The sequence below is a fragment of the Lates calcarifer genome, linkage group LG17, assembly GCF_001640805.2.
Source record: "Lates calcarifer isolate ASB-BC8 linkage group LG17, TLL_Latcal_v3, whole genome shotgun sequence".
In the NCBI taxonomy this organism is placed as follows: domain Eukaryota; kingdom Metazoa; phylum Chordata; class Actinopteri; family Centropomidae; genus Lates; species Lates calcarifer.
Window position 1 is genome coordinate 13,554,851 of NC_066849.1, and position 21,057 is coordinate 13,575,907.

The window sequence follows — 21,057 nt, forward strand, 5'->3', positions numbered from 1 at the left end:
GCAGAGACACAGAGAGGGGGGGGCAACATTGTTGGGCAATTATTTATTCTGGAAGACTTGGACATGCTTATGGTGTCTTTCTTAGTATTCTTGCCAATAAAGTACAATGAAACCAACTTCATTTGAAAGAGAGAAAGACAATAGAGGAGGGGAAGGATGATGTTTGCTAACAGACATTTGCAACCAGGGAAACTTGTGCAAGAGTAAGAAGGAGTGAAGCCCCCTCTCTTGTGCTTTACACACAGAACACCTATCCCAGCTGACATTACAGACTGTGGAAATGGTTCTTGTTTGTGATTGGACAGGTCCCAGGTCAGTAGTTTGTTTGCGTATAACGTCGGCGACGCAACTTTGAGAAATCACGTGAAGCTTTTATCGAGTATTAAAAGGTGTTAACAATCAATGGAGAATGCAAGAAATTGACCTAAAACGCCGTAAAAGTTGCCTCTAAGCTTCACCTGGAGTTGGTTGGAGTTCGTGTGTGCGACGACCTCTCCATTGAAACGTAAGTTAGCTTATGTGGCTGTGTTTTTGTAGCTAACAGTGTTTTTGCGTTACTGTTTGTACCTTTGCAACATGTGTAGCAACGACAATGGCGCAGTGTTTTTCGTCTTTATTCCCAACAGCTGGTCTGTTTACATTGTATTGCATTGTGCTTCGTTACATTGTTTGAGGGAACTATGACTTAGCTAATGGCATACCTGTGGATGGAGGATACTGTGATGTTTATATCATACTGTTGCTTTTAGTACCTTGCTCAAAGCCAGATGAGTTTACACCCAGTATCAGTACAGTCACTAAAGACCAGTCTAACTGTTTTTCTGTTCCTTTATTCTTTCAGATTATCTTCTCAGTCTCTTTGGGCTGCTATTGTGCTTTTAACAACGTTGTGTCTGTAGACTGGGCTCTTACAGTTGACCTCGGTTATCAGAGAGGTGAGCCCATGTCTGATGCATCATGTCAGTGAGAGGAGAGGATGAAGTCCAGAGATGATCAACGAAGACACACAGATGGTTCAGAGACCTTGCTGAATCTCCATGAGTCACCTGAGAACCCAGAGGCAGAGGACATCACTGAGATGTTACGCAGTCAACAAGGTAAATTAACGTATTAATAGGTGTGGCCTCTAGCCAGTATCTCAGGTTATAGTTGAAAAAGGCAGATGTGATTCTGACAGCAAATAATTTATGTGAACTTTGAAATAGGCTTACACAGTCAGTTCTCAGCAGTGGTGGAAGAAGTACAAGTTTGGAGGAGATTTTAACAACTCTTAGCAGAGTGTAGTCAGGGTCACATCTCAGGTGTCTATTTGTTAAGATGTCAGAAGCCTAAAAGGTTGGAAACCACTTGTTCAGTCTTTTCACATTGTGTTGTATTTAAAAGTTTGTTATATTATAGTCTATATTGTGCAAAAACAACAAACCAAGAGTTTGGAGATCTACTCCAGAATGTCCACCTAGAGGAGCTAACCTCTTCTCAGGTCCAGGCTGTAGTGAAGGCAATTTGAGGCCAGGGTGCATCCAGGCCTCATGCTGCACAGTCAAGACGAGGTATTAATGTTTTGAATTAGGAGAAGGCACAGGTTAGATTTTGGGTAAGACTAGCAAAGGCTCAACATCAGGCATAGACTTATAAGATGAGGGTTAGGTATAGGGGTTAGGATAATAGTCACTGCTTAACCACAGTAAGGTTGCCTACAATACTGACCCACTCCATAGTTTCTAAATTCAGCACTAAATATTAAATTACCATTTCATTTTTGCCGATTGTTTCTGTGTACTGTTATGGTTGCAAACATGAGGCACAAGCCAGAAGAGAGTATGAGAAGGTGATGGGTCTGGAGCACGGGGTTTATTGGTGTAAACATACTAAAAAAGATGTTTGATATGTAACTTCATAATTTCACTTTAATGTATTTCAACTTTCAAACATTTAAACTATGTTTCAACTGTCATATGTTTCATCAGAAATGTTGCTGAACTGAGCAAGAAGCGTCGTCCTGCTCTATTGATCCACCCATCCACTGTGCAGTTTCCAGCCTCCAGGCCCCCTGGGGAAGGTGAGAGAGGAGGTCGTTTCTTGCCTCAACAAGGCGCCTTTGTCCTCCTCCAGTGCAGGCGGAGGCCCCAGCTGGGGGTCTCAGACCAGCAGACACACGCCGATATTTGGGTGGAGAGGCAGAGTGCAACGTCCCTGTCCGTTCCACATCGCTGCCTCCTTTCTTATGGGTTAACAAGAAGCTATGACTGCTCCTCCCCCACCTCACTCACTCACACACACACACACACACAGACGAACACACCACCCCAGAAACACATGCACATTAAGCATAAATTCATATTCACACAAAAACCACACAGACCCACACACATGCACAGAGACCTCACATGCGTATCCTTGAGTCCAGGATCCAGATTGTTATGGCAGTTTGTCCTCTTTCTCTCCCCTTTATTCTTCACCCTCCCTCCATTTTTTTTCGTGTTTTGGCAGCCTCTGAGGTTCTTTTGTCTCCAGCCGACTTTCAAATGTCTATTTATTCACCGTGGTTTAATTGTGGTGTCGGCAAGATCTGTTTGAAATTGCTTGGTTTGCACATTTTGCATTACAATAGGAGCCATTGACTGGCCTGCTCATCCTGCTGTCCAGTGCCAGGTCTCCTTTTCAGAGAGGAGTGTTTCATCTTTTTTATGCACGTCTGCATTGTATTAAAAAATCCATAAATTAACCTTTGATGAATCCCTGTGCCCATACTGGCACAAATATGTCCACATGCTTGACTGGACATAGCCTGTTACAGGCATGATGTCACGGCTGTGGAGGGGCATTTTCTTGTTTATGTCCAATTAGCAGCGAACTTTGAAGTTTCTTCGGTTGGCTTTGAAAAGATTTTACAATGCTGTTGCATTATGTCACTCGAGTGTTTGTTTAGGGGCATACCCTAAAGCTTTTATGTAATTTGTTACACAAATCATGTAATTTTCAGGGAAATCTGTTGGTGTATATGGAGCACAGAGAATTCAGAGTGGAAAATTTCCAGTCAATTACATTTGCAGACGTTTAGGACACTGCACCCGTTCTTTAAACATTTAGGACATGATGTTACAGCCATCAACGTATCTGAGGAAATGTGAATTTGATATTCAGGTCACTTAGAGCGCAACTTGCAAAACAACTTGTAAGACATTCAGTAGGGCTGTTTCCCTCATGACTCCTTAGCCCTCTATTTTCCCACACTCCCACCTTCTCACTGTCTGACTCACACACACACACACACTGATATATGTGTTTATTGATCCATCTTCCTCAGACATCCTCAAGGTAAGTCATCTCTACCAAGGGTGAGTGAAAATGGAGATGGGTGGTGAGGGCAGAAGAGGAGTAGAATCTCTAAAGAAGAGTGTTAGTGTGTGTAACTTTGTTTTTCATCAGTGTTTCATGAGCCTGCAGTTGTACTGTCAGTTCAAGTCATATTTTGTCCATTTTCAAATATAGCAATATTAATATAGCATTAAGTTTTCATCCTTTTTAATAGTATTTCAGTAACATGGATAGGAGCACTCTGGAGTCCATTTGACTCACCCAATCATAGGGAACATGATCTTGATTGTGAGATTTTACCCTGCTAATGATCTGCTTTTGCTAATTTACCGTTTCCATGGTCAAGAGCAGAATTAAAAGAGCAGTTACTGTTTAAATAATCTGTTTTCATGTCTTCTGCATTATAGCACAAATCCAAGACATCAAGTGACGTCTGCTTTGAAAGTGGATGGGGTGCCTCTGCAATAATGGCTCAGCGGCGAAGACGTCAGAAACATCTTCAAACTTGGAGCCTGCAGGCAGCACATTCAGAGCCACCTCCCTGAATCTGAGTGTGGGTACATTCCTCTCCGGTCCTCCTCCCTGCCGCTCAGCAGAAAACGTGCCAACCAAATATCTTCCCACCCAACGCCCCATGTCTGGACTGCAACCGTCTTCTCACGTAGACCTGGCCACACCGCAGAATGAGAGGTATGGAGGAGCATCACCTGACTGACGCCAAACAGAATTAGGCACATTCTTCAGGGTTTGAGGGTTATAATACATCTGCACATCATTACATGGTGAGTACCAGAGCAGCAGAGGCTTGCACTTCACATACCACATCACCAGAATGTGTGATATCGCTGTGACAAGGGGAGGCATTATAAGGAGAGACAGCATGGACAGACAGGAAGAAGGAGACGGGTGTTCCCGGCAAATACCAAAAACCACTCCTAACCTGCGTCTGGAAACTATTCGAGGCACGTTAAGAGTACCTGTGTGATTATATGGCTGACCACGCCGTTTTAATGACACAGCTGCCGAATTCCAATCATTCCCTGGAAAACAGACAACAAACAACGAAATATGTTTTCAACAAGTTGACATTTATTGACAAGTTACGAGCTGTAGAACATGAAGTAACAGACGGTGCATCAGTAATAGCTTAATATACCAGTATACTTGATATATCGGGAAAACTGCACACAAATGAAGACTGTTGAGAGAGAAATAACTCAGTTATGTGCTACAAAAAGGCTTTGATTATTCACACTACCCAAGCTGGGTTAAGACAAAGATAAAAAAAATAATAATGTAAGACTGTTTAGAGACGTCTTTGTACAAACTGTGCAAATCAAAGGCTTCTACAAATACAAAGCAAATATACAAACTATACACAAAAGACTTTCATTAAAGATACTCAAATATTACAGCTACAAATTAAACTACTTTGGAAACACCTAGCTTTCATTATTTAAATCCAACATAACACTAAGGTTAGCTAATCAGGTTTTGGCAATATTTAGGTTTTGAATATGGCCGCTGCTATGGAGCGTAATCATACATTTTCACAATGTAAGAATGTATTCTAAAATGAAAACTGTTGATCACAAAACTAGTACATTCACAAAAAAGTATTCAGAATGGAAAAGGTATAAAACAAAATGGTTACCCTTCCTTGAACAAATACAGGCAAAACTATACATTACCCTGAGACACAAAAACACACACAAAAAAAAAATCATAGTTTGAAATAACATCTCGAAACAGAAGAGTATCTTCTTCAGCCGTAATGGGCCACATTCTCTCTTGCGAGCTTGTATTTTAAGTTGAGGAGGAAGATACAAATTTAGCTCACCAAAATTGAGGGAAGCCCAAGTCCAACGTCTAAAAATACAGACAGGAAGATTGTTTCTGTGCACAAAATCATACACTTCCCCAAATGTCTTCTCTCGTTCCCCATACGCCTGGCAGAGCCAAAGGTCTAATTCAGTCTATCAGCAGTCCAAATAAATTACACCTGAGTAAACGCCCAGTGTCAGGAGGGGAGAGGAACCACAAGAAAGGACAGCCGACTTTCTTCTTTATGTTGACTGTAAAACAACATGTCAGAGAGAGTCAGCGTCTGTTAAACTGGTAATCTAGATAACGGACGTTGGGATGATGGAGTGAGTCAGTTGAGCAGTGCAGGGCTGATACAGTCACAGTAGCTTATTCGACCCAGGAGGGGGAGAGGGAAAAGTTGGAATATCCAAGGCAGATGACCATAGAGCACGACTATGCTACTGGTCTGTTTCCTGGCTGTGGATTGCATGTTATATAGAGACGGCCATGAAGTCCCAGCAGTATACATGGCAACAAGTCCAGCTCAGGCTAGTGGCTACATGGGAAAGTTACACAAGAGGGGCGAGTAAACAGATCAGGTGGAGAGAGGCCACAGACTTACAGTCTCTGGGCTGTTTCCAGGACTTCAGGCCTTCCCTCCTCTGCAGATGAAGATAATGTGAAGTGGAGGGAGCCACAGCAGGAATACACAAAACCTTCCTCTTCCTCCTCCTCTCCGGAGCCAGCGAAGGGAGACTGCATACCAGACACCACGGCTGATCTGGGGAAAGAGACACAGAGGAGATTAATGTTTAGGTCCTGTGAACTCAAGAGGAGCTGCTGTTGTATGAGGACTGACCACATGACCAGAGAGGAGGGGAGGGGTGGGCAGCCTGGACTGTCTCAGGGAGCACAGAGGAATGCAGAGACTTGGGTCCTCCAAGCTACACATCAGCTTATCACCATGCCATTTTATCAGGCTTACCCACATAGCGTTAATAATGCCTCAGGACGGGGCGTTATTTAACCAAAGTCCTCCTGGCATGTGGGATTAAGCAGCTCAAGCCATTTATGTCGCTAGGTAATAAATATCTGAGGGTGGCAGCAGAGAGGACCCCGCTCTGTTAAAATAAGCTCCTTTGGACTCAGATAAAACACATATTTCAAAACCATGTGCTCATCTGCTTTATCCGGATATAATTCATACTGCATGAGGCCTTCTTATGGTTCAATTTTCAAATTCCTGCATGCGTTCGGCACCATTTTTACTACAAACACCGAGATGACTTTCTCATCTCCAGTTCTCGCTGCAACCTCAGATACTTGAACGTCTAATTTTCCTCCCCTGCTGTTATGAAGGAATGTTCCACTGGATATTTGGGGGGGTCGGAGAGAAACCCGAACATGATGTTTACATCTAATTTGCATATTTCTGATGATAACTCAGCTCTGCCACAGCACATGAAGAATGTGTGTGTTTGTGTGCTCTCTATTCTAGGATGACGAGAGCTGACAGTTACAGGCAGGCTCTGCTGGGGGCTTGTTTGGATAACCTAATGAGTTCTCATTTCCATGGCCAACAAATCCGGCTGATACTACAGAAGCCTCCACTGATCTGTACGCATCTGTCACTACTGTGAATGCATCTCCTGGAGCAGAACAGGTGAGACACAACTACAGCACAGTGCTACTGAAATAACAACAGGGAGGCAAGAGGAAGTTACAAACAAGCTTTGGATTAAGCAACAGCAGGAAAACTATCTGACTGTACATTACAGAGGTACTATGTCAGGTTGATAATATACAAACTAAAAAAGTGTCTATAAAAAGCAAAAATGTAAACAACAACAAAAAAAACATTGCTCACTGTTTTCACATTTTGGGAAATATGCCTATTTGCTTTTTTGCCAAGAGTTAAATAAGAAGATTGATACACTCTCTTAAATAAAAGACTACAGCCAACAGCCGGTAAGCTTAGCTTAGTTTAGCAGAAAGACTGGAAACGAGGGGAAACAGCTAGTCTGGGGGGTGCATTACTCAAATACATTTTGACTTCTACCAAGAAACTGCTGAAGTTCAATACCCAGCCCTAAAACAAACCTCTGACTCTGCTCACCCTTTCTGATCAGAGCCTGAACAGGAGCAACACATAACTCTGTCACATGCAAATACAGGCCTGATGGAAGTTTCCACTGCCCCCCCTCTCTCTGTGTGTGTACATGTGCACAAGTCACGGGCTGTACTTCTTGAGATGTGCTGCCGCTGGTCTAATCTCTCTCAAGTGCAGATGATGAAGAGCATGCCTCTGAATCTTAAATACCCTGCTGCTCTGGTCCACTCCAAATACGACAATATCACAGTTTCATAAGAGTTGCAACTTTATTTTTAGTCATCTATCTCTCTCTACTTCAGTAAGAAGGGGCTTTTCACACGCATGCTGCGTTTACGTTGTCAAGCCACCGGCACGATCTGAACTCAGGTCAATGATGTGAAGAAAGTGTATTAAAACTACAGATCAAAAAGGTCTCACTGTCTTATTCTGGTGTTCTTGTGCGTTCCTGAGCTTTTTTTTTTCCTTCTAATTAGGAATAGCCCAGAGGGAGAATGAAGAAGTTAGACTGTGTTGTCAGAATGTATTCCACAGAGGTTACACGTCTGTCATTATCAGTACATCCATCAAATAACACCATCCCTTCAGCTCCCTCAGCTGCAACAAGGGCCCTGCTGTCATCAGAAATTCTCAGAGTCCTGTTATTATTACCTGTCATGTCAAGGTCAAAACACTGAGCTGTACCGGCCACACTGTTCACCTCTGACGCTTATGTAAAACTACCATCTTTTATATGGATGAACTGCTTGTTCCTGCTTTGCATTCAGACTTTGTGTTTTTACTCTCACTGTACCAAAACAGTCAAATCGACCTTCACGGGTATGACCTCCCCCTGCCAACAGGGAGTAAGATGTCTTGAGTGAATAAGTGTGGGGTGCCAACAGGTGGCGAGGTTAATGACTGTGGCCCAGGAAAGTGCCCAGATGCCCCACGTCTCTGTGTGTGTTCGGCCTGGTCCACTGCAGTAACCACAGTGTGCCACTGTGAGGGACGGAGAGAGTCCGCGTGTCCTTCGGCCAACCAAACAGATGGGCTGGGACTGAAGTGAGTGGATCTGGCACTCAGAGGTTTAACCTGACCTAGTCTGTCTGCTCCCATCACTTCTCCTCCACACGGGAATAATGCCAGACTGAGTTTGACAAAAGAAAATAATTACCAAACCTTTTCTGTGATTTTAAAATGTCACACTGTCTAACTGAAAGAAAAACACACACACACACACACACACACACACACACACACACACACACAGGGATGGCGTCACATTCATCAAATGAACGAAACCTGATCATGATATTCATCTCTTTTTTGGTTTGTTTGTTTTATTACACCTTGGACTCCATCTGCATCTTCTAGAGGCCCAATTACCCACAACCAAAGCTGAGTCCTCTTTCTTTATCTGTCCCCTGTGTCCAACAAGGCCCGTGCCATGTTTACTAATGACCACCTAGAATTCCACTGTATTGACCATCGTACGAATCACAGTCATTTCATTTACATGAGTTTGCACTGTTTTGAGGGACAAGCAAAGGACTCCGTGATGAGCCACAAGCGTCTCAGTACAGCTGCAAAGTATAATGAGCCAAGTCTTGATGAGTCCTTGTAGAAACTCCAGTTTTAAGACTGGGACAAAGAGCGTCTCTGTGACTGAACATGCCTCTTCAGTGCTACTTCAGAGGCACAAATATTACGTAATTCAGATTAATTACCAGGCAGACACACTCTGTCCCATCCCAGCTGGCTTTCTGAAGAGGCCCCTGTAACTGTATGACAGCTCGTCTCTTTTTAAGGCCGTAATCAAATTAGTCTGGGTGATTATTCAGCCATTTTAAGCATCTTTTTCCCTCTTGCTTTTTGTTACTCGCAGCGTGGAGGAAAGACCAATAAAAACTCCATTAGGTTTATGCAAATGTGAGCAGCCGCGCCGAGGGCTGTGACGTGGCAGATTGATTACTCAAGGGACCAGAGACGAAGTGTGTGTGCGTGCACGTGCTTACTTTAACAGTGTATGTGTGAGAGAAAACGGAGGTGGGATCGTTGTTGTACACAGATGCCACAATAAAAGCCTCATTCAGCTTGTGTTCCTGGTGGCCCTCACAGTGAGGCATTAATAAAACATTAGTATTGAGTGACTGGGGCCTCTGCACTCCTCCTCCCTGATCCCAAGCGTGACCTTTCCATTTTACAGCAGCTGTCTGGGGATGCAGAGAGCTCACTGACCCCCCCCCCCCCCAATCACCCTCCACGCTGCAGTCCCCCCTGACCTCTCCAGGTGTACCCTATCACACAGAGCTGTGCCCACCTCATAAGTGCTTCAGTTGAAGCCATTAAAAAAAAAAGAGAATGCTGCTTATGTCTGTGATTTTCTGGAGCGGAGAGAGGTGATGAGGAGGGTGGGATGGAGAGAGAGGGTGGGGGTGGGGGGGCTGAGAAAACAAAAGCTCAAGTGTAGATAACAGTCATTTCTGGGGCCGTTATAGTTTGTTGGTTTAAAGGAGTGAGAGACTGTGCTGAACTTTGTGCAGGGATCTCTGGTTACATCCTGTCTGCCTGTAGTCTGGTACCCAACAACAGACCAGATAGTTATTCAACGTACTGCCTCCAAAACATACACCAAATATACTGTTTCAAGCTGAGCTGTAAAGACTACACAGGAAAAAGTCTAAATAACAAAATCAAATCGGTTTAGTTCTTAATGTTTTTAGTTTGACAATGCCTAAAAAAGCTATTTACTTCTCCCGTCTAGACCATAACAAATACGAAGCATAATGCCTTAACATTCACAAATACTTTTCCATCAACAGTGGGTTTTGGTTTGGCCCTGGAGCCTGTGGTTAGTCACATCTGGTGGAAATGCACAAGGCTACATGCTACAGTAGGTGGTGACAAAAAGAGCAGGAAGGCTGGTAATCCCATACAGTCCACACACACTGCCAGGACAACTGAAAGGCCTAAGCCACAAGGCAACATTAACAAATCTTTACTAATGGGAATGCAGGCCACACCTTCATTCCTCCCAAATTAGAGTAAGGATGGTTGGCTTTTTAAAGGACAGGCAATGCCAGCAATGTGGCTGCCCCTGTGTGTGTGTGTGTGTGTGTATGTGTGTGTGTGTGTTTGTGTGTGGGGGAGAGGGAGAGAGAGAGTAGTGAGTAGAAAATGGGTGGTTTCACAACTGCATGAAAACTTGCAATACTACTAGTGAATACTTGAACAGCTGACTGGCGGTTTTCAGCCCCATCATAAACATGAAAGGAACACACACACACACACACAAAATTACTTTCCTCTCTGATCCCAGCTGAAAGTTGACAGCCTCGGGAGCAAAGTATTTTTAGGCAGGCGTTAGTCTCGGCTGCCAAACGGCGCAAAATATAGCATTGCTTCTCCTGGTCTTACTCGCCCTCTCTGCTCCATCTCCTCCTCTGTGTCTGTATACAACGCATCTATACACGTCCTGCTCTTGTGTCACTTTGTCGCTCCCTAAATTTCTGCCACTTCACTCCTCCTCTCGAGCCCCTCCCATCTCAGGCAAGAGCGAGTCAACCAGCGTCAGGGTAGGACGCCTGCCTAACAAGCTGGAAACCTGAGCTTTCTCCATGTCTGCTGTAATTAAACATAAAGGCACTTGGCAGAGGGACAGTAGCTACTGTAACTGCGTAACTGAGTTCATAAGGATGCGGTGCCTTGATCTTTCATAGCCAGCCTGTCTGTCTCCATCGGCCCGGAAAAACCTTGACTACCAAGGAGACAGTGGTCCATACCAGTGGCCTCATAATGCTAAGCCCCCAGCTCCTTCATATCCAGCTGTTTACTGTAGACACAAGACACCCATAAGCCTCCTGCTTCTCACTTGCTTCCGCTTAGCTTTACTTTTAAACTTCTTGGCAGCATAGAAAGGAGCTTGTCTGGAGTCACTCACACGTTTTCCCTGACAGGAAAAAGCAGCTGATTCGGAGAAGAATAATTAAACCAAACTTTAAATCACAGAAACTGACCAATATACCAAATATATTCTGCTTATTTGGTCACGCTGAAGGATTTTTTTTTCTTGGTAACAAAAAAAAATACCTTTTTATTTGATATTCAGCTGGCATGGGGGCACTGCAAAAAGATACAAACCATATAAGTTTTCATACTATGATCATGAATTTCCTCTGTATTTACAATAATAACATTTAACTCCTGTCACTAAAGTGTAGGCGTTGCATAAGTGAACTATTGCTTTCAAAGTGTGGGCGTTTGTCAACCTCGATGACAGCTTTATGCAGCTTTGTGGCAAACGGGCTGCATTGAACCAGCGAGCATATAGCACAAAATCATTACATCAGGACAGATACTGTATGTGCTTTGTGAATGCAGTCGACGTAATGAAACTGTGCCATGCTCTTACTTTGAAATTTCATTACTCCAGTGGAGATAAAACCACAAAACCATCAATAAAAGATGCAACAGAGTCTGAGCTTTTTAAAATGCAAATCCAGTGACTGGTGTAGCTGTAACTGTTTTCCATTGATTGCATCAGTGCTAAAATAAGATCACAGGACTGGTTTTACATCTTGAAACTTAAAACTAGCTCTAACACCACCGGGCACATGTAAAAACAACCTACAAACCTTCAAAATATCACTGCGTTTCCCTCCTCTCTATTCATCACACAGCCCCTCCATCCCTCCTGCCTCAGCCTGCACGATGAAAACTGCAAACACCTCAGGGAAAAATTTATCATCTCTTATCTCACATGAAGCTGTGAAAACTGCCACCTGTCGTTCCTTCAGGCAGATTAAGTCGAGTGGTTCGTCACTGATACGGTATGTTACATTTCAGTCAATCAGATTTTCATACCCTTGAGATGGATCCTTCCTTTTTTCCCTGCCCCCTTGCTCCCCTCCTGAATTCCTGTTGAGATTACTGATTTGACTTTTCTTTACTTTCAGCTTTGCCGTGTCTTCTATCACCACATATGGTGCTTAAGGAGGTTTTTGTTCACTTTTTTTTATCCTGTAAAGCACTTTGTAAACGTAATTTTAGTAAAGTGTGATATGAATAAAGTTGTGTTATTTGAATTAAACAAATAAATGCTTGTATCAACAACTGCCCTCTTTCCTGTAAAGCTCACCAAAACCTCCTTGTGCTCTTCTGGCTCCAGGCCCTATATATGTCTAAACACCATGTGTCATTTCACCTTTTATAACTCACAACTGTTCTAAGGTACTGACTCACAACAGGCAGGCAGTTAGTACCCAGGGCCTGGCCCAGCACAGCACCCTGCCCACTTGCCTACTCGGTGCTACATGCACAGACCTGATCCCTGCCTCTCCACCTCCTCGCTCCTGTCACTGACACAGGTCCTGTGTTGTAGCTCCCTCTCTGTAATTACCAGCACCGCTGACATTCCTTCTGCTCTCTAAACCAGGGCTCCACCATGTTTATCCAACACCCAGTCGTCGCAGCTAGCTAGATAATGTGTAACCGTAACCACTGGCAACCTGGACAACAGCCAGGGGTTTTAAACTGGCCTCGTCCAGTTCAAGCTGACATTCACGTGGGCCTGTTAAATAAGTGACAGTGCGGTTTCAACTGATTAAAGATATTCCTGTTTCTATAAAGTTACTTCCCATATATTATGTGACAATAGGGACACTATGAATAGCGCATATAATTGACATCTTGTTTGTTTGTGTCAGTTTAAGGAAACTGCAATTACTCACCGTAGAAACCTCAGACAGTGCGTCCCTCTATGCCGAGAGGTACTTCCATGTGCTGACGAAGGCAGTGGGAATGAGTGAGTAGGGCACACTGGTCACGCTGTCCCAAGAGTCTGATGATGGATCGTAACAGTCTAGTGTCTTACACCTCTGGGCCCCAAAGTATCCCCCGACCACATACAGTCTGTTTCCTGACGCCACCGCGTGGCAGCTGATTCGCTTGGCCGTCACGTCACCAAACTTCGACCACTGGTACGTCTCGCTGTTGAACCGGTAAGCAGAGCTGGCCGAGAATTCAGTGTCGCCGCCGATCACCACGACATGGTTGCCAACTACAGCTGCAGCCGTGTATCGCCACAGCTGCGGGCAGGCGGCCGGTACAGACCACCGGTTCTGGCAGGGGTCAAAGCACTGCACCTTGGGATACTTGTCTCTGTTGACGCTGGTGCCCCCGAAGGCAAAGAGTTTGTTTTTGGCGCCCACGACAGCGGCGTTGCTCACACCTTCTCTGAGCGGAGCCACCAGGGTCCATTTATTGGTCTGAGGGTCGTACTGCTCCACCTGTTTGAGAGACACAGATGGCGAGGCGGGGAAGGATCCTGCAAGAGAAGTGTGTCCTCCAACCACATACAGCATGTGGTCGAGCTCCGCAGAACCGTGTCCGAATCTGGCGACCAACATGGGGGCTGCTTTGGACCACTCGTCGTGTAATGTGTCGTAGACCCAGACGTCTTTGGAGGCTCCGTTCTCAGAGCCACGCCCTCCTGTAACATAAACCTGAGAGACAGCAGAGAAATCCCACCTTGAGTACATCAGCATAACATTAGATGAAAATGCATATATTTAAGTATATATCACATACATACCTTGCAACCAATAGCACAGGCACTGCATTCTTTCCTGGGGCTGGGGATGTCTGTTTTGGGTGTGATCTCCTTGGTCTTGTTGTCGATCATGTAGACTTTATCACACATAAAAGTCTGGCCTCCAAGCAGCAGCAGGGCCTGGCTGACCTTCCTTGGCCGGGCACAGAACCCTGTTACGATGCCGTCGTTCTGGAGGATCCTCATCTTACACCGCACGGCGTCTTCAACGATCTCCCGGCCCACCTTGTGGCACATCACCAACTCCTCTGAAGCGACATTCTTCAGCAGATACGTTTCGGGCAGCAGCGCCAGGCGGACGCATCGCAGCAGCTCTGGAAGCTCACTGTGCCTCCGCTCCATGTCTGCCTTAACCCAGTCAATAACAGCCTCGTACACTAGGCTCTCATCCTCCACCTCCAGTTCCTCGCTGAGAATCAGCTCCTGGACTTTGTCTCTGGGCAGGCTGAGGAAGTCCTCTGTCCTGAAGAGAGTTGCAAAGTTTGCCAGGCACATCCTCCACGACAGCTCGTACAGCCTCTGACACTGATGGGCGTCCGACAGCAGCATCATCCCCAGACAGTTCGACTGGTGGAGGTTCTTTTCTAGAAACTCTGCCGCAGCGTCCCTAATGTCGTGGAACTGGAGCATGTCCCCGGCCTCTAGGAGTGACTCCGCGTTTTCCTCGTTGATTATTACCCGGGCCGAGTAGGCGTAATCGAGCAAAAGCTCCAGCACCTCCGGGTGGAGAGAGTCGTGGAAGTTGACCTCAGCGTCACGACTCTCCCTGAGCCCGCCACTGAACATGGCCTCAAAGTATCGGCTGCAGGAGGCCAGGACGGCCCGGTGACAGGGGAAGGATCGGTTTCCGGCTTTCAGGACAACATCTGTGAAGACTTTTCGTTTGCGCAACAGGTTGAGTTGAGTCAACAGGCTGTCGGCGTGGGATGTCTTGTGGAAGAGCTGGATATTCATGGAGCCAGAACTGGAGCGAGACTTTCTGTTTTCGTGGTTACTGACAGACATCTTGACTTAGACCTAGAGGAGGAAATAAAGAGGAAGAACATAAGCACAAGTGGATAGAGCCACTCCTTGGCATTTATTTAAGACAACATTTATGATAGCTGGACAGGAGGAAGGGATTTTACAAACACACACTGCTTTTGATGTGAGCACTGCCATAAACACTCCTCCCATTTTATGATTAAACACTGTGCCAACAGCTGATGAATGGACTGTTCAAAAATAAAAGTCATATCAGGGCGCTGGGTTCCACCGGAAACGGACTTCAGACTTTAGAGAGATGAAAGGAGATCAGATAAGAAGCACTGCCACAGATAACCACTGTGTGTGTGTGTGTGTGTGTACACACCAAAGACGTACACTGTGAAACATACATCAGCATCAAGGCTCGGCTTTCAACCAAACAAGCCACATTAACATGCTCCTAATACAACCCTCTGTAATTAATGTCAGGTAAAGAAGCAACACCTGGGTGTGTTGGCCTATACTGCATCTTTCCACCCCTATAAACATTTCAGGGCTGTGACTCACCTCCAACCGCAGAGAGAGAGAGAGAGAGAGAGAGAGGACAGCCAATAGACTCCTGCCAGCCTGTTCTGTCTCTCTGCTGGTTCACATACAACATGGTTGTTGCCAAAGGCAAAGCTTTCAAGCCCACATAAGATGTGACACCTCAGACCAGCTCCTTAAGGATACATTTATATAACCACAGTGCAACAGATAACGCCCCTCCCTTAATCTTTCTTTTGCTCATCTGAAGTGGGTTTAAAATGGTTTGCAGCTTTTGCATGAAGGGGGAGAATATTGAAATTTTTATGCAGAATTTAAAATATGATGAATTTTATCGTATCGTGCACTCAAATTCTACTAAATGTTATAATAACAAACTAACACATTGAGTCGTATTATGAATATCACCAGTTTGTGATAACCATGTCATGGCACAGAGAGTTAATAAAGACTGTACACAACTTGAAAACGACCAAATAAATATCTTCCGCATAAAAGCCTCTATTGTTTCACAGCAGATAAATTTCAGTCGGCTATTCAGACCCACTGAAAGTTGGGAAGGGGGGGGGGGTGGGTGGACTTCCGTGGAGGGACTCAGCATGAAATCCAATTCGTTTTGTGCAGTAAAATGTGAAACTCCGGTCAGCACTTCAGCATGCGCTCAACTTTCTTCCCAAGTTAGCAGCACTAACAACAGCAGCAGCAGCAGCAGCAGCAGCCTGCAAACATCCAGCTCGCTACAACCCGCCCGACAACATCAAAAGGATCCCGTGTTACAGCCTGTTCACTAAAACTCCTCACATTTCGGAAGTTGGACCGATGTCAAACAAGCACGTTATCTCGGTGTTCGATACTTTAGAGGAGGATTAGGCGTCTCTTACCTCGACGGACAGGAGGAGCAGAGCTGGATCCGGATTCCTTTATCTCGGTTACAACTTGTTCCGTCGCTGGGTTTGTTTGAAGTTGTGGCTCACTTTAGACGAATCCGTTTTCTGAGTTTAAAGCCGTGCCGTGTCCTAAACTGGTGGGAAATGGTTGAGCCATTTGTACGATGGCAAGCTTTGAGTTTTAAACGCGAAAGAAAAAAAAAACACAACAACAATGAAACAAAACAGTAGCAAAAAGTTATAGTGACTGGGTTTGTTCTCGGAGAGCCACGCAGCCTGCAGCAGAGCACCGAGCAGAGCGCAGAGAAAGAGCAGAGGCAGCGGTAGTGTTCACTCTGGCTCCTCCTAGTCCTGCTGCTGTTGTCCAATGGGCAAACACACCACAGAGAGGGGAGGCTTTTTTCCCCCCTCAAACCAAGAATCAATCATTGTTAGACGTCAATGCCGTTAAATATTCAAAAACACCTGTCTCTGTGTGTGTTTCACCTGCCTGCTTTGTTCCCCACTTTCACTTGAATCTGCATACAGGAGAAAATTTATCACCAGTATTAAAGCAATATACGTTTACTGCAGCAGCAGGAAAATTCAAGACAAAAGCATCGCATAAGACATGACTATGAAAGAAACACAAATATGTATAGTATACAAATATGTACTGTATATGTGGGTATGCATGTGTGCACATACTGTATTTGTATTTTATTTTGTCCTTTGTTCTATTTCATCTAAAATTTTCACACTGCTCTCACTTTCTGTTACTTTATTGCTTTATGTCTGCACTTTGTAAAGCACTTTGTAATTGCTATAATAGTAACCTTTGTTATTATTTAAAAGGTTAATAAGGTCAAAAGGAAGTTAATAAATTACAGCTTCATTATAGATATGAATGATTATGCCCACAGACAGTGGCAAAGATAAACTTTTTGAGCCTTAATTAAGATCTCATTTTCAAAACTGCATAACTGAGCCTTCATGTTATCAGAAACAATACTGGCATCACAGCAGAGTTTATTTCCTTAAATTCAGAACACGTAACATCACAACCCAGCTTTGGGTTCAAGCAGTACATGCAGAGTAAACAAGCCCTGCCTTTAAGTGCCTTTAAGTAACTGAATCCCTAACATTGTGCTCTGCATTTTAGACATACTGAGGTTATGAGTTCAGCCCACACAGCCGGCAGTTCAGTAATGCATACTGTAAAATTTATTGCCAAAGATGAAGGTCTAAATGCAATTTCCACACTCACAGGAATAAAACTTTGGCAATGAGACCAAAACATTTTGTTGATTTGTAGTCAAATCCAGGTCAATAAAAATCATCAAATTCAAAAATAGGAGAGAAAATTAAATATCATGTGTCCTCAGCAGTAGCTGCTGTCCAGCCTGTGTACCTCTGACTCTTGACAAGCAAAAAAAGAGAATATTCTAATACATTTTACACAGATAAAAACACTAACAATAATCATCCAGAATACTGACCAGCATCCCCCGCTCTCTAACAAGCACCAGGCACAGTGTTGCGCTCGCCACCCAGAGCGCCAGCTCTAAATAACCAGCAGTCTTAATCATCATATGATGGCAGGTTAAAGTCCCTCTGAGGGACCATGAGATCGTTTCTCCAACTGAATTCCTTGGCATTTTCTGAAGGATTTAAGTACTCGTGAGGTTTCCAGAAATTTATCAAGAATGTCCCTCAGTTCCAGGGCAGGCTATCGGGACATGAATCAGGTCAGTCAAGAATCAGCCAAATCAGCCTGCTTGTACAAGGAATTTCACAGGCTGCTTAAAACATGCGACAACACAGAAGTTGTAACAGTTATATGAACATTTAAAATAACAATTTTAACAAAACAGACATTTTTTTCTGTGCATTTTGAATGAGTAAAACTTAAAAGTCAGTAAAATGCAAATACTATTATATACTATTATAAATCTAAAAGTATACAATAAAGAACTACAATGCAAATATCCCTCTGCTCTGCAAGAAGCACATAGTTGTTTATTGGAACATGTCGCAGCATGTTTACAGGTGTAATCTATGATATTAATACTGGCTCTATTCCTTTTTAGGAGTGCCACTATGAGGGCTCTGATGTTGTGCATACTGGCTCTACGGTTTACTGGGACACTTAAAAGCAATAGAAGCATTCTTTAATGTTTGTAGTTGCACCTGTGCTTGTCATGCTTTAGCAGTTCCATGAATGTCAGCAAAGGAGAAAAAAAAGCAACATGAGAGAAGAACTTGAAATGCTAGATGGACAGAGGATATCTGAATATTTGGGGTTGAAAATGAGCTTAGTTTTATTCAAACAATAGAGGCTCTGATCGTGATCGCTCCGTCCTGTAAATGATTCACTGGGAAAGACTCTTCAGCACCACAGTCCATGCCGACACCGCTCAGGTTTCTCCTCCCTCCCTCTCTTTCAGTCTCTCACACACTGTCAATCAGCAGCTGCTTTTGAAGATTAAAACCTGTTACTCGGTTGTCTGAGTTTATGTGTATGCGTGTGTATGTGTGTTTGTGTGTGTGTGTGTGTGTTTGAGAAAAAGAGAAACAGCCAGCTTTCCTTTTATCTACTATTTCCAATTGTTTCCTTACAAGGGATTTAAATTTAAGTGCCACTCATATCTCAAATTACAAGGTGTCTTTTTTTACACTTGAAAGTCCCGAAGTAACCACTAACTGCCCTGCGTAACCTCAGAGTTTGACACCAATAAACACACACATTAGTATATTTACATTTTCATAACTGTTGTTGCTGGTGCTTGTTCAGGCCTCCTTTGTAGCTGGTTGAGCCAAATGCTTTCAAACACACAAGTGTGCCTACAGGAGATTAAGAATATAAGAAGATTAGATTAATGAACTCATGATTGTAATCTAGGGTTAATTCGTTTTGCTGCACTTTAACCCAATCCTCCCTCCACCCGCACTCAACTCCATGGCTTGAAGCCAGATTGGTATGAGCGTGTGTGTGTGTGTGTCTGTGCCCGTGTGTTTGCATGTGCATTGTGTAACTGGCCATTAATTACTCTTAGGCAGGCACGCCACTAATCAGACCCCCCACAATTACCCCCTCAATGCCCCCAGCATTGCCACAGACCATTCACAGAGCGCCAGTTTAGAAGACAGTAACCGTCACTGCATTGTTGCCTGCAGACTCACTGTACCACATATTTGTTCACTCAAGGCAGGTGGTCTGCTCCAGTGAGGTCATCCTGTCTGAAACATAAGGAGAGGGGGTCCTCAGAGGGGGTCATCCTCACCCTCAGGCCTCCACACCAAACAATGCAGAGGTTCTTATCACTTTCTGTCTATGAAGCTGGCTCCTTCCTCCTGTGTAGTTTTAGTTTGAAGTCAACACTTTATTTATTTACCCAGACAAGCTGACAGGTTTAGTTTACAGCAACAGCCTTGGAGTGACTGACTCTCAAGAACCCAACATGATTACACAGTGGATAAAAAGAGTGGCAATCAAAATGATGCACATTATTCTGGGTCTTGAAATATATTTTTAATCACAGTCTGTTCAGGAGAGTCAAGCTAATTCATGCTAAGTCATGCTAATAAATTTAATTTCCCTCCACAATTAATATATGAATTTTATCATACAAAACATTTAGCTGAAAAATACACACAATATACTGAGACATGACAAAAACAAAAAGTACCATAATCGTTGCGTTATTTTTGTGAATAAGAATAATTTAATTTAAAATTGTATTTGTTTAATTGTTTACCGATTGGATCAAAGAAGGTACAATAATCCTGAACTGGCCACTAATTATTGGACATTATCAACCCTTACTCATGCTACAATGCAGAGAGTAGATTGTAACAGCGTGACGGGAATGAAAAACGATTAAACAAACAAACAAACAAACAAACAAACAAACAAACAAAACACTCAAGCGTTCAAGCTTCGTGTCAAAGCGTTGTTTCTAACGGCACCTATCTCTTAGTATTACACTGAGAAAAGAGTCAATGGAGGTTACTCACTCCATTAGAAACCTTAGTGATTCAGTGGAGTATATCACCACCGTGTGGTAAAAGTGTGTGTGTGTGTGTGTGTGTGTGTGTGTGTGTGTGTTGGGTCGGCTGCTGTATGTGTATATTTGCTGCATGTCTGTGTCTCTTAACTATTATAAACACATTAATTTAAATATACCCCACAGGAAATGTGTTTGGCGGCGGTGTATTTACTGCAGCGTAACCCCAACGGTGTCCGTTCATTCAAAACTACATTTCCCGTGACTCGGAATCCCCCTACGCGGAAATGACGTGTAGAGCCTTCCGGCGCCGTCAAGGGCATCGAAAACTAACGTTAGCTAACCCTTAGCAGCTGCCGCACACACGTGTGTTTACAGAAGGTCGAGTAAAGCTGCCGTTTTCGGCGTCGACACCGGTGGAAAATGGACGGGTTCGGGTCAGACTTTTCAGCCGGAGGATCAGGAGGTAAAGTGGACACCGGCGTCATCATGGAGCAGGTGAAGGTCCAGATCGCGGTGGCTAACGCTCAGGAGCTGCTGCAGGTAAATCAATGGTGCTAAGCTAGCGAGGCTAACATGAAACTTATAATATGGAAGAGTAATGCAGTAAAGTTTAATAGAGGTGGTATGAGCAGCTTGATTAATTCTGGCATAACGTTACATAGACATATGGTACCACATTAATCAAATATTACTCATAGAAACACTTCTGCAAATGTTGTTGACACAATGTAGCATCCAAAAACCTTGACTCTTTAACTAGATCTACATGTAACTTAGCTTCATTCTACATGTTGTAAGGCCTCTTTAATGAATTCAGTGTAATAACAAGTAGTATCTCCATTC

The 21,057-nt window shown here is 43.9% G+C and overlaps 3 protein-coding genes and 1 long non-coding RNA gene across 6 annotated transcripts in view; 2 read left to right on the plus strand and 2 right to left on the minus strand.

Moving 5' to 3' along the window:
• On the plus strand, positions 1-12,305 carry LOC108881332 (uncharacterized). 3 transcript variants are annotated; one of them, XR_007814863.1, is made up of 6 exons: positions 1-505; positions 842-1,097; positions 1,968-2,059; positions 3,726-4,008; positions 6,623-12,045; positions 12,172-12,305. It is a non-coding gene; the product is annotated as an uncharacterized LOC108881332 (long non-coding RNA). The 3 variants fall into 3 exon arrangements; XR_001960608.2 differs by having other exon boundaries at positions 16-505; positions 3,726-4,100; positions 6,623-12,305; XR_001960607.2 differs by having other exon boundaries at positions 22-505; positions 6,623-12,305.
• enc3 (ectodermal-neural cortex 3) lies at positions 4,386-16,626 on the minus strand. Its single transcript, XM_018673272.2, has 4 exons — positions 16,220-16,626; positions 13,809-14,843; positions 12,946-13,719; positions 4,386-5,905 (listed from the first exon to the last, which is right to left on the minus strand). The coding sequence occupies exons 2-3, from the start codon at positions 14,829-14,831 to the stop codon at positions 12,973-12,975; spliced, it is 1,770 nt and encodes a 589-aa protein (XP_018528788.1). The 5' UTR covers positions 14,832-14,843; positions 16,220-16,626; the 3' UTR covers positions 4,386-5,905; positions 12,946-12,972.
• Positions 15,150-21,057, minus strand: part of lsm7 (LSM7 homolog, U6 small nuclear RNA and mRNA degradation associated) — an 18,005-nt gene continuing 12,097 nt past the window's right edge. The window contains exon 5 of the mRNA XM_051076993.1: positions 15,150-15,173. The gene's annotated coding sequence lies outside the window, so the exon portion shown is untranslated. The remainder of the gene's footprint in view (positions 15,174-21,057) is intronic.
• The window catches only part of timm13 (translocase of inner mitochondrial membrane 13 homolog (yeast)), a 2,416-nt gene continuing 1,864 nt past the window's right edge, over positions 20,506-21,057 (plus strand). The window contains exon 1 of the mRNA XM_018673271.2: positions 20,506-20,754. Coding sequence (XP_018528787.1) covers positions 20,635-20,754 — 120 coding nt within the window. The 5' untranslated portion in view covers positions 20,506-20,634. The remainder of the gene's footprint in view (positions 20,755-21,057) is intronic.

What these genes read in the sequence shown, in the direction of transcription:
- enc3 (XM_018673272.2), bottom strand. Translation starts at nt 14,831, where the DNA reads ATGTCTGTCAGTAACCACGAAAACAGAAAGTCTCGCTCCAGTTCTGGC. An exon ending in CCTGTGCTATTGGTTGCAAG is followed by an intron (nt 13,720 to 13,808) that starts GTATGTATGTGA and finishes GCTGTCTCTCAG; the next exon opens with GTTTATGTTACAGGAGGGCG.